This window comes from Leopardus geoffroyi, chromosome C2 (genome assembly GCF_018350155.1).
Source record: "Leopardus geoffroyi isolate Oge1 chromosome C2, O.geoffroyi_Oge1_pat1.0, whole genome shotgun sequence".
NCBI classification, from domain to species: Eukaryota; Metazoa; Chordata; class Mammalia; order Carnivora; family Felidae; genus Leopardus; species Leopardus geoffroyi.
In genome coordinates this window covers 108,570,321-108,583,327 of record NC_059333.1, presented here as the reverse complement: position 1 = coordinate 108,583,327, position 13,007 = coordinate 108,570,321, and the positions used below count along the sequence as shown (strand labels likewise).

The 13,007-nt window shown below is 42.6% G+C and overlaps 1 protein-coding gene across 5 annotated transcripts in view; it reads left to right on the top strand.

Annotated features, from left to right (window-relative positions):
* The window catches only part of KCNAB1 (potassium voltage-gated channel subfamily A regulatory beta subunit 1), a 413,540-nt gene that overhangs the window by 383,600 nt on the left and 16,933 nt on the right, over nucleotides 1–13,007 (top strand). For all 5 annotated transcript variants that reach the window (XM_045503172.1, XM_045503169.1, XM_045503170.1 and 2 more), the window contains 3 exons: nucleotides 8,161–8,246; nucleotides 8,905–9,025; nucleotides 10,359–10,453. In XM_045503172.1, the coding sequence (XP_045359128.1) occupies nucleotides 8,161–8,246; nucleotides 8,905–9,025; nucleotides 10,359–10,453 (302 nt within the window). The remainder of the gene's footprint in view (nucleotides 1–8,160; nucleotides 8,247–8,904; nucleotides 9,026–10,358; nucleotides 10,454–13,007) is intronic.

Here is a 13,007-nt window from a genome sequence, read left to right as displayed (position 1 = left end):
TACATAATTATTTCTTGGAGAGTATCATCAGGCTGTAGTGGCTAGGTGAAAAGCTGGAAAGATTGGAGGTGGTGATAAGAGAATTACAGGGAAATAATGAGGATATAGCAGCACCGAAAGAAAGTTCTGTCATTGCCTTAGGCAAGTCGCTTGGCCATATTTATCTAAGTGTAAAATGAACAGTTGCTCTTTTGCTAGGGCTAAAGGGCACATGTCTGGTGGAGGAAGAAATAATATTAAAAGCATACAGCATCGCATAGCTTCCCCGCTCTGTAGGGGGAGCTGAAAAGGAATGAGGAGTCCCCAGAACAGCAGTGTCTGTTCTGGAAAAGCCACAGCAATTTCAGGCTCTTGCTTCAGGGAGCTGCTCTTATTTGCAAGTTCTGCAAATGGGAATTTTTTGTTCTGGAGTTTTATTTCGTTTGAGAGGAGGTGAAACGTGGAAGGGGAGAGAGGCATCACAGAAGGAGGTGGGGAGATGTCATGGAACTCAAATCCAACTAAATTATCTCTCGGCCTCCACCCATTTATTCTTTCAAGGTGGATGTTAGGCTAAAGATGGCCAGGCCTTTTTACCAGTCCTACATAGGTGGTCCAGTGACTCACTTTGGAACTTACAGGTACTTACCAACTACTGTTTTTGTTCAGGTCCTTTGGACTTCAGGTCAAAGTGAGACTAAAAGTGTCCCATGTCAGTAACTTATTCCACATTTCAGAATAAGATCCAGAAATCACATCTGGGCAATATCAGAGGCCCAGTTCTAAGTGTCCAGGAAATACAGTGTTTGGTTGAGGACCATGTGCCCTTTAGGGACAGGGTAGCTACAGGGTAAGAACAATGCATTGTCCTCAGAGAGATATAGTTCCATTCTGGGGTCAGAGTTTTGAACAAGGTTTAATTTGAAAGGTTTTACTGACTTGGCTCAGTCCATGTATCGCTTTCTAGTCTCTTGAATCTTGTCTATTCTGATCATTTTGGCCTATGTCCTGACCCAGAATGCTATTCTTCATAAGCTATCGTGTGAAGACCACTTTTTTTCTGAGTTTCAACAGGTCAGATGCAGACACAATCCCTTTTTTGGCTCTTTTTTCAAAGAGTCCTCAAATTGGAAGTCTTTCTTCAAGGAAGCAAAAAGAGCTTACATTTCCCAAGTCATTCATACACATCACACAAGAATGATAGTCATCATGTATTAAATGCAAAGGGCTGGATATAACCACACACAAGGCATTTCATGTTCACAGATACACAGTGGAATTAAGCAAACACCCTATTATTTTTCGGTCCCCAGCCCACCTTCTCCCACAGTGCACTATACACAAAGCCTTCTAGAACTTCAAAGCTAGAAGTGTCCTCATAGACTCTCTGCTAAGAACTTGCCAAGTGACTCTTTCTGAGCCTTAGCTTCTTCACCAGTGAAATGGAAGTTAACATATTATCCACCAAGACAGATTTAAGAAACATTACCTGTGTGCTCAGTTAATATCAGTCTGCTCACCTGTGTTGAAGAAACTGAGATCCAGCAAGGTCAAGGGATATTCCCAAGGTAGTGACAGTGATGGGACAAAACCATGTCTCCTGAATCCTGGTGTGTGCTCTGTGAGGCAAAAAAAAGTCAGGCTTCCCTCAGTCAGCAAAGCTTCAAGGCTGAACGTGATGTACTCCATTGTTTCCATTCCTATAAGAAAGGATAGTTCTCTGTCTCCAGACACTCAGTTGGGCACTGAGGGAGGATTCTCCACAGCCAGGAAGATAAAAGATTGATAAAGCAAGGAGAAACCTCTAAGCCACAAAGAGGCACCATTATAAACCCTCCACCGGAAGTTTCTGAAATTAAATAGACAAATAAACAACGGTAGTTAAATAAACAAACAGCTGGTTTGGAGTAAAAAGTGTGCCCAAGTTTAGACTTATTTTTTTTTTATTAGTGTCTGTAACTCCTTGGATGAAACCAAGCCTCCACCATGGTCCTCTCCTCTGAAAAAAGACAGGATCAGGTTGAACCATATGAATGAGACTATCAATAGTGAACCATTTCTGAATTCTAACAATGGCAATTTCATTCGGTTGAAAATATTTGTGAATTAATCTACAACATTGGTGTTTTAAAGCGGTACCTTTGTTTGCTAGGGAATATCCTTTTTGTCTTTTTTATATTGTAAAAGTATGACAACACATTTCCAGAAATTTCCAGGAATCTTGGAAAATGGAGAACAAAATTACGTAGAGTTCCACCATATAGTACAATTATTATTTTGTGTATTTCACTCAGCATTTTTGTAAGCATTTTTGAAATATTTTAAATATACCTTAATACAATGAGCTTCTAGCCTGTTTCCTCATCTAGGGTAAGAGGAAACTGCACTGGATTATCTCTGAGGTTTCTTTTGTTTTTATTATTCCGTGTCACTGTGGCCAGATTAACTTGAGTCCATTTTATTTGATCAAAACACTAATTTCTGCATATTTTTATCTGTGGTTCTTATGGTTTATTGTTCATGCATTATAACTATTTGCTTACAACTTTCAAAGCTATTGGGTACATTTCCCATGAAAATCAGTTTTTTTTTTTATTTTATTTTTTTATTTATTTTTTTTTCAACGTTTATTTATTTTGGGGACAGAGAGAGACAGAGCATGAACGGGGGAGGGGCAGAGAGAGAGGGAGACACAGAATCGGAAACAGGCTCCAGGCTCTGAGCCATCAGCCCAGAGCCCGACGCGGGGCTCGAACTCATGGACCGCGAGATCGTGACCTGGCTGAAGTCGGACGCTTAACCGACTGCGCCACCCAGGCGCCCCCCATGAAAATCAGTTTAATGTAAGACTTGCAGCATTTATAGAGGGCTAGCTGCGTGCTAAGGATACAGAGAGTAAGAAAGAGCTGTCTGTGGCCCTTGGGTCAAAGAATAATGAATGTTTCAACCTGGAAAGGAGTACACGGGGAACATTTAACAACGTTTTTCAATAGCTTAGAGTTTTTTCAATAAGCTTAAGAGTTTCTCAAACTTTGAGGTTTTAGAGCCAATGAAAATAACACAAAGGCCTAGACACATGGAAGTAGGCTAGGATCTGGAGCTTTGCCTTTTCATCAAATTCCTTGGGTGACTTCAATGTATACCAAAGTGTGTGTGTGTGTGTGTGTGTGTGCGCGCGCGCGCGCGTGCATGCATGCATATGCGCATGGATGTCATAGTGACTGTTTGCATGTGTACTACAGCAAATAATTAAAGGTTAAATTACAGTATGAAGCATTTAGATGAAAGAGCAGAAGAGGAAATGTGGGAGGAAGTTTATACACCCTGTAATGGCTTACTTAGGAATGGGATGAAGCAGTGATTCTCAAAACACACCAGAATTGCTTGCTTGCAGGGCTGCTTAAAACACAGACTGCTGCCCCCCCCCCCCCCCCGAGTTTGTAATTCAGTAGGTCTAGAGTAAGACCCTGGAATTTGCATTTCTAACAAGTTTCCAGATGCTGTTGATGCTGCTGGGGGGCCGGGGGGGGGGGGGGGGGGTGCTGCGGGGCAGGGAGTACACTTAGCTAAGATTGGTGTAGACAAGCACAGTGGTTCTAAACCCTGGCTGCACTCTAGAATCACCTGGGATGAGTTTTTAAACTGCTGATGCTGGGGCCTCACATCTAAAGATTCTGATATAAAACAACTTCAGTGGAGGTTCGATAGTATAGTTTTCATGTTGTAGTGTGTTTTAATGTGCAGTCCCTGATGAAAACCACCGCTTCCTGGAAAAGCAGAGGGAGTTGCATTCTGTCCTGGGTTGCCAGATTTAATCATGTTTGTCTGCATATCCTTTCCCAGAGGCAGGTGCATTACAATGCACATAAAAACCTTCCTAACATCCTTTTCCCACCTGGAATGCATGCCGTGACAGGGGTGCTTTTAAACCGCATCTCCAGGAGAGAGGAGTAAAACCACCTAGACTCAGTTGATTTTTTTTCTTTCAACAATGCTGCCCTCTTGTGTCCTTAAACAGTAGAATTGTGTAAAAGCCCCCTTCAGCCATATCAGTATGGCAAGCAAGTTCTTGCTACATGGGTAAACAACTTGGAGGATTTTTCTCTGATGTTAGAAAGGGAGGGAGGAAGGAAGGAAGGAAGGAAGGAAGGAAGGGAGGAAGAGAGGGAGGGAGGGAGGGAGGAAGGAAGGAAGGAAGGAAGGAAGGAAGGAAGGGAGGAAGGAAAACAAATTTAACATTCATTAAGTTTAATTTTTAATCTGTGGCAACATGAATCTCCAACTGCGGCCCCTCAGTTCTCCCGCCATTTTTGCCTGCATTCAGTGCTGCAGCCTCCTGCAAGGATAAGAACTACCAAGAGTTCCTCATTCCGCCAGAGTCAGAAGCCCAACAAATCCGGGAGGAGCAAGAAATTACCAGCAACTAAAAGATTTGGGGCATTAGAAAGTCTTGCATCGGCTTGTCCATACTCTGAACCACTCATGCTTACCTTGTCCTCACACCCACCTCTTTCTCACTTGAGTGATAGCTTATTGGGAATAGAATTTGTCGGGAGCTCCCATGTCTTCCCCCAGTGAGTTTGACAAACTTGTTGGGGTTCCACCATCTGGAAGAAGTGTCTTCTGCGCCTCACGGGTATTTTGCCCGTCCTCTATCTCACTGTAACAAGTCTTTCTCTCCCTTCTGGCCCAGCCCCCAGCAGGGATCATCAACAATCCCCCCCGCCCCCCGCCCTTTTACATCACTCCAATGGGACACAGGCTTACTTTTAACATCTCCCATCTTCACAATAAATCTCTCCTTGGACCCTCAGTACCCCTTCAGCCATTGAGCCATTTCTGTGTTTCATTCACTTCCAAACTTGAAAGAGTCCACTCAGGTTATGCCGAAAGCCTGTCTTCCCCACACCCCTTTCTTCTATCTGCTCCAGCCTGGCTGTGGTCCCATCGCACAACTGACACTGAAACAGTTCTCATAACCTACAAGGACCTCCCTACTGTTTGGCCAAACCCAGCAGGCACTGTTTTAGTGACCTCTGATCTGAACGCTCACAGTGTTCCACTCTGTGGGCACAGGTCCTTCTCAGAGCACTGTCTGCTCTTCACTCTGAAACATCCCATACCCTGGCTTCCTTCCCTCTCTTCTGGCAGCTGATAAACTGGAACCCTGCAGTGTCCCCTTTGACTCCTGGGCTGGCTTGTAGAACCTTTTCTGTTTTCTTGACAGACTCCCCGTATGTAGGTTCATCCACTTCTGTGAATTTAAATACAACTAACAGACTGATCACTGATAAATATATCTTCTCCTGCCCAGGCTGCTGACCATGTCGTTTGTCCACTGATTTCTACCTGATATTTCCCCTTTAGGATCTCACAGGCATTTCCATATGTTGCACGTCCAAAGAGGAACTCTTGGGGTGCCTGGTTGGCTCGGTCAGTTCAGCGTCTGACTCTTGATTTCGGCTCAGGTCATGATCCCAGGGTCGTGGGATTGAGTCCCGTGTCAGGCTCAGCACTCAGCATGGAGCCTGCTTGGGATTCCCTCTCTCTCTTTGCCCCTCTCCCCCACTCACTCTCTCTCTCTCTTAAAAAAAAAAAAAAAAGAAAAAAAAGAGAACCCTTAATTTTTCTCTCTAAACCTGTTGCCCCCTCAGTCTTCCTCATCCCTGTAAATGGCCAGATATCTGGGGGATCGCCTTGATTCCTTCCTTTCCCTCATTTGCTACATTCAGTCCATCCTCAAGTCTGGTGGATTCTACCTCCAAAATATATTTTGAATCCATCCATGTTTTGCTGTCTTTACTACCACCACCCTCATCTCCTGCCTGGAACACTGCATTCCTTCCTGAAGATCTTCCTGCAATCCCTCCCCCTCACAACAGATTCCCTATAGCAGAGGCAGAAATAGTGTTCAAAAATGTAAACTACATCCTCTCATTTCCTTACCTAGAGAATGCTAACTTCCCATTAAGCTTTGAATAACACAAACAACATGGTTTGCCCTCTGCCAACTGTATCTTCTACCCCGTCCTCCTTCCTTCCTAAGTAAGCTCCTGCCACAATGGCTAGATTACTTTTTTGCTAGAACTCACTAAGCTCTGTCCTGTGCATGCTGTTCCATCTGCCTAGAATGTTCTTTCCTTGCGCTTCACATGGCTGGCTCCTTTTTTATTCTTGATGCCTACACCTTCCTCCTTGGGGAGACCCTCCTTGACCTCATTCCTTATCTCAGCCCCCTGTTTGTTTTCTTCATAACACTTCACATTTTGTAATTACTTACTTGTGTATGTCCCCATTCTTTCTCCTCTCAACTCTAAACTCCCTGAGTCCAGGAGCTCTGTATGTGTTTTGCTCACAGATGAACCCAGCAGCTGGCCCAGTCCCTGGCAAATAATTAGGTTTTCAATACGTGTATGGTGAATAAGTGAATGAAGGTACAGGAAGTCACAACCGCCACTTGACTTTAACTGCTCTTGTCAAAGCCTCAGTGACAACGATGTGGCCAAGCCATTAAACTGTCCTATGCTCATTTTACTGATTATAGAATAGAGATAGGGGAGTGTCTTGGGTTCAATTTATTCCCTGTTAACCTCATCCGTATTTACCAACATGATTGATTCACCACAATATCCCCAGCACCCGGCGCTACAGACACTTAATGAACACTGCTGATGGAATGAACTCCTGAGCTCTGAATGAAACAGGATGTGAAAGGAAGGGGGCCGGTGCAACCGTGGAAGTGTCTGAGCAGAGTGAAAACTTCTGGGGAGAGATTTAAATGATGGCTTTCTACTTCTAGAAATGTTCATCAAAAGCGCTCATTTCCATTTGTATAATGAGAGGAAAATGTTTCAAGTAGCTTTTTTTTGTATCTCATTTGCTTTATAAGAGAGAAGGAACTTAGAGTTTTAGTTGCTGGGTGATTACTGAGTTATTACCTGATACGTAGGAGTCTCTCTCCAAGAAAGAAAAATATTTTTCTTATCAGCCAAATTCCACCTCTGTTGAGAAGATGATGGTGAGTAAAAGCATTCCCATCGTCCAAACAAATAAACCAAGGGCAATTTAAAAGCCAAACAAGCAAGAAAGCCAAGTCTCTAACCCTGGCTGTTTCACTCCATATCCTGTCCCCTACCAATTTAGATACCAATTTGCTTGTGACAAATAAAATAAGAATATATCCACTTCAACTCAACTTTGAGACAAGGATTTGCTTTTTCTGAAAGACATGTACCCTACGGGTATTAGTAGGACACAGAGAAGTATGAGGACTGCAACCCCTTGAAAATTGTCAAATAACCTGGCATCCTAGGTGTTTTGACCCGCTTTGTAAAAGAAATCCAGCCATGTCTTTGACTTTCCACGCCATTGAGCGTGAGGTTCTCCATGGTCTCTGGTTTTGTATCACATCTGGCTGGTGCCAGGAGAATTAGCTCAACTCTAGCTCTCTGGGGAAAGGATTCATTCTCCCGTTTAGGAAATGTGATGTCAAGCTGAAAGAAGCTGATGAGCAAACTCAGTGGGGCCACAAACAGGCCCTGGTGAAATGCATCACATGGATGTCTTAGAATGAAGTTTAGTTCAAAGTGGTCAAGGACAGGGTGTGCCATTGTGGGCTGGGAGCCACTGTGGCTCAGCTGTTTGTTCAGCATTTAATATGTTTATCTTTCTGCTAAACACATTGTTGTTGAGTCATCTCTATTAAACAGACACCCTGTGTGAGGCCCAGCTCTGCCAATCCAACACACGAAGACAGGCCTTCTATCCTCAGTGACCTTACATTCTACATAGTCAAGATAAATGCTTCCTCTTCTTATTTTGGTGAACAAAGTACCCAGGTTTTGAGAAAGGTTTAATCATATGTCCTTTAATCAGGCCAGCAACCATGAAGTAATGAAAGTAAAGGAAGAACTTAAAGTGGTCATTATGTTTTTAATATCATTTAGTGGTATTGCTGCAAACCGAAAATGGAAAGTCGAATTATCCAAAAGTACCAGCAGCCTCCACACCGTCAATATTTCATGTTAGACTATTATGTTGTCACTGGTGTCAAAGTAATTCTATTAATAAAACAAATAATTGCATTAAGCTTCTAACATTTGGGCAGGTGGAAAAAAAAAAAAAGATCACATAACTCTGAGAATTAGAGAAACTAATGAAATGCTGTTTGGGCTTCTACAGAAATTGTTCGAGCCATGACACATGTGATAAACCAAGGAATGGCAATGTACTGGGGGACCTCCCGGTGGAGTGCTATGGAGATCATGGTAATTTCATTTCTGTTTTTAAACGGCCATTAAATACCTTATTATTATTTTTCAGATACAATGTGTAAATTGCAAGGCCTTTCGCAAACGTTCTTAACAATCCCCCTGGCACTAGAATGCTATGATCAATTCTGTCGTTACAGAGATGGATATGGGGCCGGATCTCATCAGGTCAGAATACAACAGTGAAGGTGCAGGTCCCTAACAAGAATCATATTCTGTCATGTTCTTCAGTGGCAAGAGGATACAGTGGATTCCCCAGCTAGTGACATACATGAACAAAATAGTCTGGCTTCCTTTTTAAAAACTGTATTAAATGACTGTACTGTTTATAACATGCTAGTCTTTATATGTTAGTGTGAGTTATTTCTTTAGGAACTTAAATTATGGGTTTTATCATGGACTATTACGATTCACACTTTGACTTATTTGCCCTGGACTTTACTCGGTCCAGACCCTCCCAAAGAATAAGGATTTCTTGCATTCGATATTGCTCTTAGTGAGATTGATGGCCATAACATCGCTTATTATTTGGCATCCTACATGTTTCTTGGTTTCTATTGATTTCACTAAAATGAAGTTTGCTCATGCATACGAATCACAGGGCAGCCTTATTTCTCATCAGTATCAATTCAGCTGCAATCTTATTTCTCCCCAGGAAGCCTATTCTGTAGCAAGGCAGTTCAATATGATCCCACCGGTCTGTGAACAAGCTGAGTACCATCTTTTTCAGAGAGAGAAAGTGGAGGTTCAGCTACCCGAGCTCTACCATAAAATAGGTAATCTTCACAATCAAATTTACTGATTATTTTTAACAATAGAAGTATCAGTGATCTGGAAAAAAAGTATTACTGAAATGCTTTCCTTAATGTTCCTAATTAACATAGAGATTGTAAGAACTCTCCATTTCAGGGACTGTAAAGACATCAGAAGTCCCTAAAGGGTAGTCTATAGGGTATTACTGATGAAATCCAATCAGTTGTAAATTGTGACTGGCGTATAAGCTGTACTCTGTAGGTGTTCCAAAAACTGCCTATAGAAAGAAGGGCAGAAACAAGGAATGAACTCATTTTTTCGTAGGGTGCTTCTCTAGTCAAGGCAGGCATCTTTGAGTAGATTATAACTGCCTTTCCAAAAAAAAAAAAAAAAAAAAAATTGTGGATATATACATCTAAATCTTCAACTCCGTGCCTGTTAGAAGTTAGACACGGGGAGTTCTAGAATACCTGACAAGCCTAGCACTGATGTCATAATTTCAAAGAAAGAAATATATATGCAACATATACATAAGAATTTTGGATTATCAGAAAAATATGAATAAGCCGTGTCCAGACTTATTTACGAAAACACCGTTCAGAGATAACTTTCTTCCTAAAAAATAGAGGTTCCTAAACTATAGAGCAGGAAAAGTACTGGCTGAGGGGAAAAAAAAGAGTAAAAAATTCAACAGCAATAACAGTTACAATTGCTGGCACTTGCTGTGTGTCTACCATGCAGCAGGCACGGGGCTTCTATGTACCAGGCACTATTCGGGCAGAGTGGACCAGAGAAGCACTGAAGCATCCTCCTGTGCAAGTCATAGTGTTTGTCTCGGAGTATAAAAAGAGACGTCAATTTTGGACATCAGGAAATTATGAATGAGCCACAGTTTCAGGCTTGTTTGGCCTGAAGACAAGGCCTGCTCCCTACAACTGACAGGACATGTTCAACTAGTTTATAAAAATGAAGCACGACCGGGGCGCCTGGGTGGCCCAGTCAGTTAAGCGTCCCACTTCGGCTCAGGCCATGATCTCATGGTGCATGGGTTTGAGCCCCGCATTGGACTCTGTACTGAGAGCTCAGAGCCCAGAGCCTGGTTCAGATTGTGCCTCCCTCACTCTCTCCCCGTGCCCTGCTCAGGCCCTGTTCCTCTCTCCCTCTCAAAAATAAATAAACATTAAAAGAAATTTTAAAATGAAGCACAACTTGTAAATAACTAAAATGTAATGGAAAGAAGTATACTGACTTATCTGACTAGCTGTTTTCCTATAACTACCCAAGTCCTGTTTAAGTACTCCCACACTTTTGCTCTCAGTTTGCACAAGCACCATATTCAGTTTCCTTCTTCTGCAGGAGTTGGAGCAATGACGTGGTCTCCACTTGCCTGTGGAATCATCTCAGGAAAATACGGAAATGGAGTGCCTGAAAGTTCTAGGGCTTCGTTGAAGGTACTTTCCTCCACTTCTAGAAAGAGAGTCTGGGGATGGGAGAGAGGGAAGAAGGCTGAACGCAGCAGCTCGGCAGCAGCCTGTGGCTTCCTGGCTCAGGCACAGAGCGGCCTCGGCCGGCCGGGCCACTGTCTTTAGGCAGGCTGTCCTGAGCCCCGGGGCGGCCTCTGCTCCTGGCTGGGCGTCAGTCAGGCATTCAGAATCTGTCAGCACAGAAAATTCTCTGGGGACGAGGAGGAAATGCCCAATGACCTGGTTGCACTTATGGGGGATCAAATCCCTAGCTGTTATTCTTAGGTTAAAGAAGGCATTTCATTCCTGCTTTGAAACTGATGAAATGTAAAATCCCTTTTCTTTATAAGAGGATCTATTTTTACTTTATTTGACCAAATAGTTGGGGCTGACCAATTGTAGCTGAGTATGGCCTGAGGTTGGTTGATGTTGTTTACTGTGTGGGGTGGGGGGTGGGGGGGACAGGTTAAGGAGGGAGGCTTTGAGAAGCCAATGCATAGCCAAGCAAGGATCTGACACTCAGGCTCAAGGCTGGTATTTTCACAGGGTCAACTGGCCACTGAGTCTTACAGTTTAAATTCTTCTCTGAAGCATAAAGGTATTCAACATCAGTGACATAAAATTACCTCCATTCAGAATATCTGGATGATTAATTCATTGTAGAGTACTCCATACATCCCTCATTATTATTATTATCATTAACATGTCTGTTTTTAAAAACTTGAGACAATGTATAATAACATTAGAATCACAAATGGTAATAATGTCAATGGAGAGAGAATAAAGACATTTTTAAAACTGACACACCAAAGGCCCCTAAGAGAAAGCAGAAGTCTGACACTGCCTCTTGCCTCCAAAGTTAGCAGGGGAACAGCTCAAGTCAGGCTCAAACCACCAACCCTGTAATCAATTGTCTGGGACCACTATGTGCTTCGCTAATCAGAACAGTCTCAAGGTTCTGTGTCTCCCGCTCTCCTTTCTGCTTGTTACAGTTGACCTATTAGCTAGTTTGTTCTCTAAAATAATACACTATAAATATCTCCTAAAGCATGGCGACAGGGCTGTTCCTAGCTTAGCATTGTCACAAGATATAATTATCCTAGAATATTAATTGTGGTCTTGCTTCTGAAAACTGCAGATTGTTCTGAACCAAGTTTAAATAAATTAGCAAGGAAAGACTAAAAGCATCTTAGGGAAGGTATGAAACAAAAATGGTGAGGAATGAGTGAAGATGGAAGGGAAGCACTGAAAAGTGCGATTTTACTGAGCACCTACTATGTGCCACGCCCGGGGCTGTCTTTCCTCATCTCCTTTTATCCGCACAAACGTGAATGGATACAGATGACTCTTGATCAGTTGTAGATAGGCATGTTGTCTTACATTCTTTCAGAGACGTTTTAAAACACTCAAAGTACTTCCACATATGCCATACAAGAGGGTAAACCTTTTCAGATGTAGAAACTGAGCCAGCACAGAGGTCAGATAACAATCTAAGAGCACCAAGTCAGAGAGAGTTTATACTAGAACCCGGGTCTCTTGGCTCTCGGTTGATCTCCCCCTGAGACATTTTTGTTTCCCTGCAAACCCAGGTTTTTAATGAAGGAAGAAGTAGCTACACTGTATTTGGAGTGTTGATTGGTTGACCTCCATCATTGTTTGGGAAAAGCTTACAAACAGCTAAAAAAAAAAAAAAAGAAAAACAAAAAACCCAACAAAAGAAGAAATTAAATAAATAAATAATAAAAAGAGAGACGAAGTACTTGAAGATGGCTAAGTCCAAAAGCAACTCAGAAAAATATTTCTATTGTTGACGTTGATAAAGCCAACATCTATTGAAACATCCTTGACAATAAACGTGAAAGGCTTTCAGCAGGTGAAAGGCATCTATCTGATCACAAAGCAGCTTCTTTAGAGCTCCAGACTCTCAAGGCTTCCTAAATCATTAGCCTGAGTGTTTTCCATAGTGCTATATGTGCGCTTAGAAAGGCCACTTGAATAGAGTAACTGAAGCAAAAAAAATTAAAAATAAAGAAAATAAAGATAGAGCACTAGGCAAGTAGATAAGTCAGTGAGCAACTTTCACCTCCCCCCACCCCAAATAGAATGGCTGGCATTTCACATCAGCTATTGTAAGTCATACCAATAAAATAGACACTGATATTTCTTGCCGTTGTAAGTACTGAACTTGTATTTGAAGGTAAATTAACACAGTGAGAACAAAACCTATCTAGGGGTCTTTTAGAAAGCAGTATTACCCAGGGGTTTTCTGGAAGCTGCATCTGGCCCAATGCTCTAACAATGACTTCTAGATCTTTTGTCATCAGCTCTGTCTCCACTGCTGAGCTGTATACTCCTACCTCTTCACGTCTGTTAGACATCTCCCATGGGCATTAGTCATGCCTAGTGGAATCTATTGTCTCCCCTCACCCCCCCACCCCCGCCCCCAGAACCTGACCTTCCTTCGTAGTTAACAGTGCCTCCACCCTCCATCTGGCCGTCCCAGTCAGAAGCCAAGGGTTATGTCAGACTCTTCTCCCTCCCT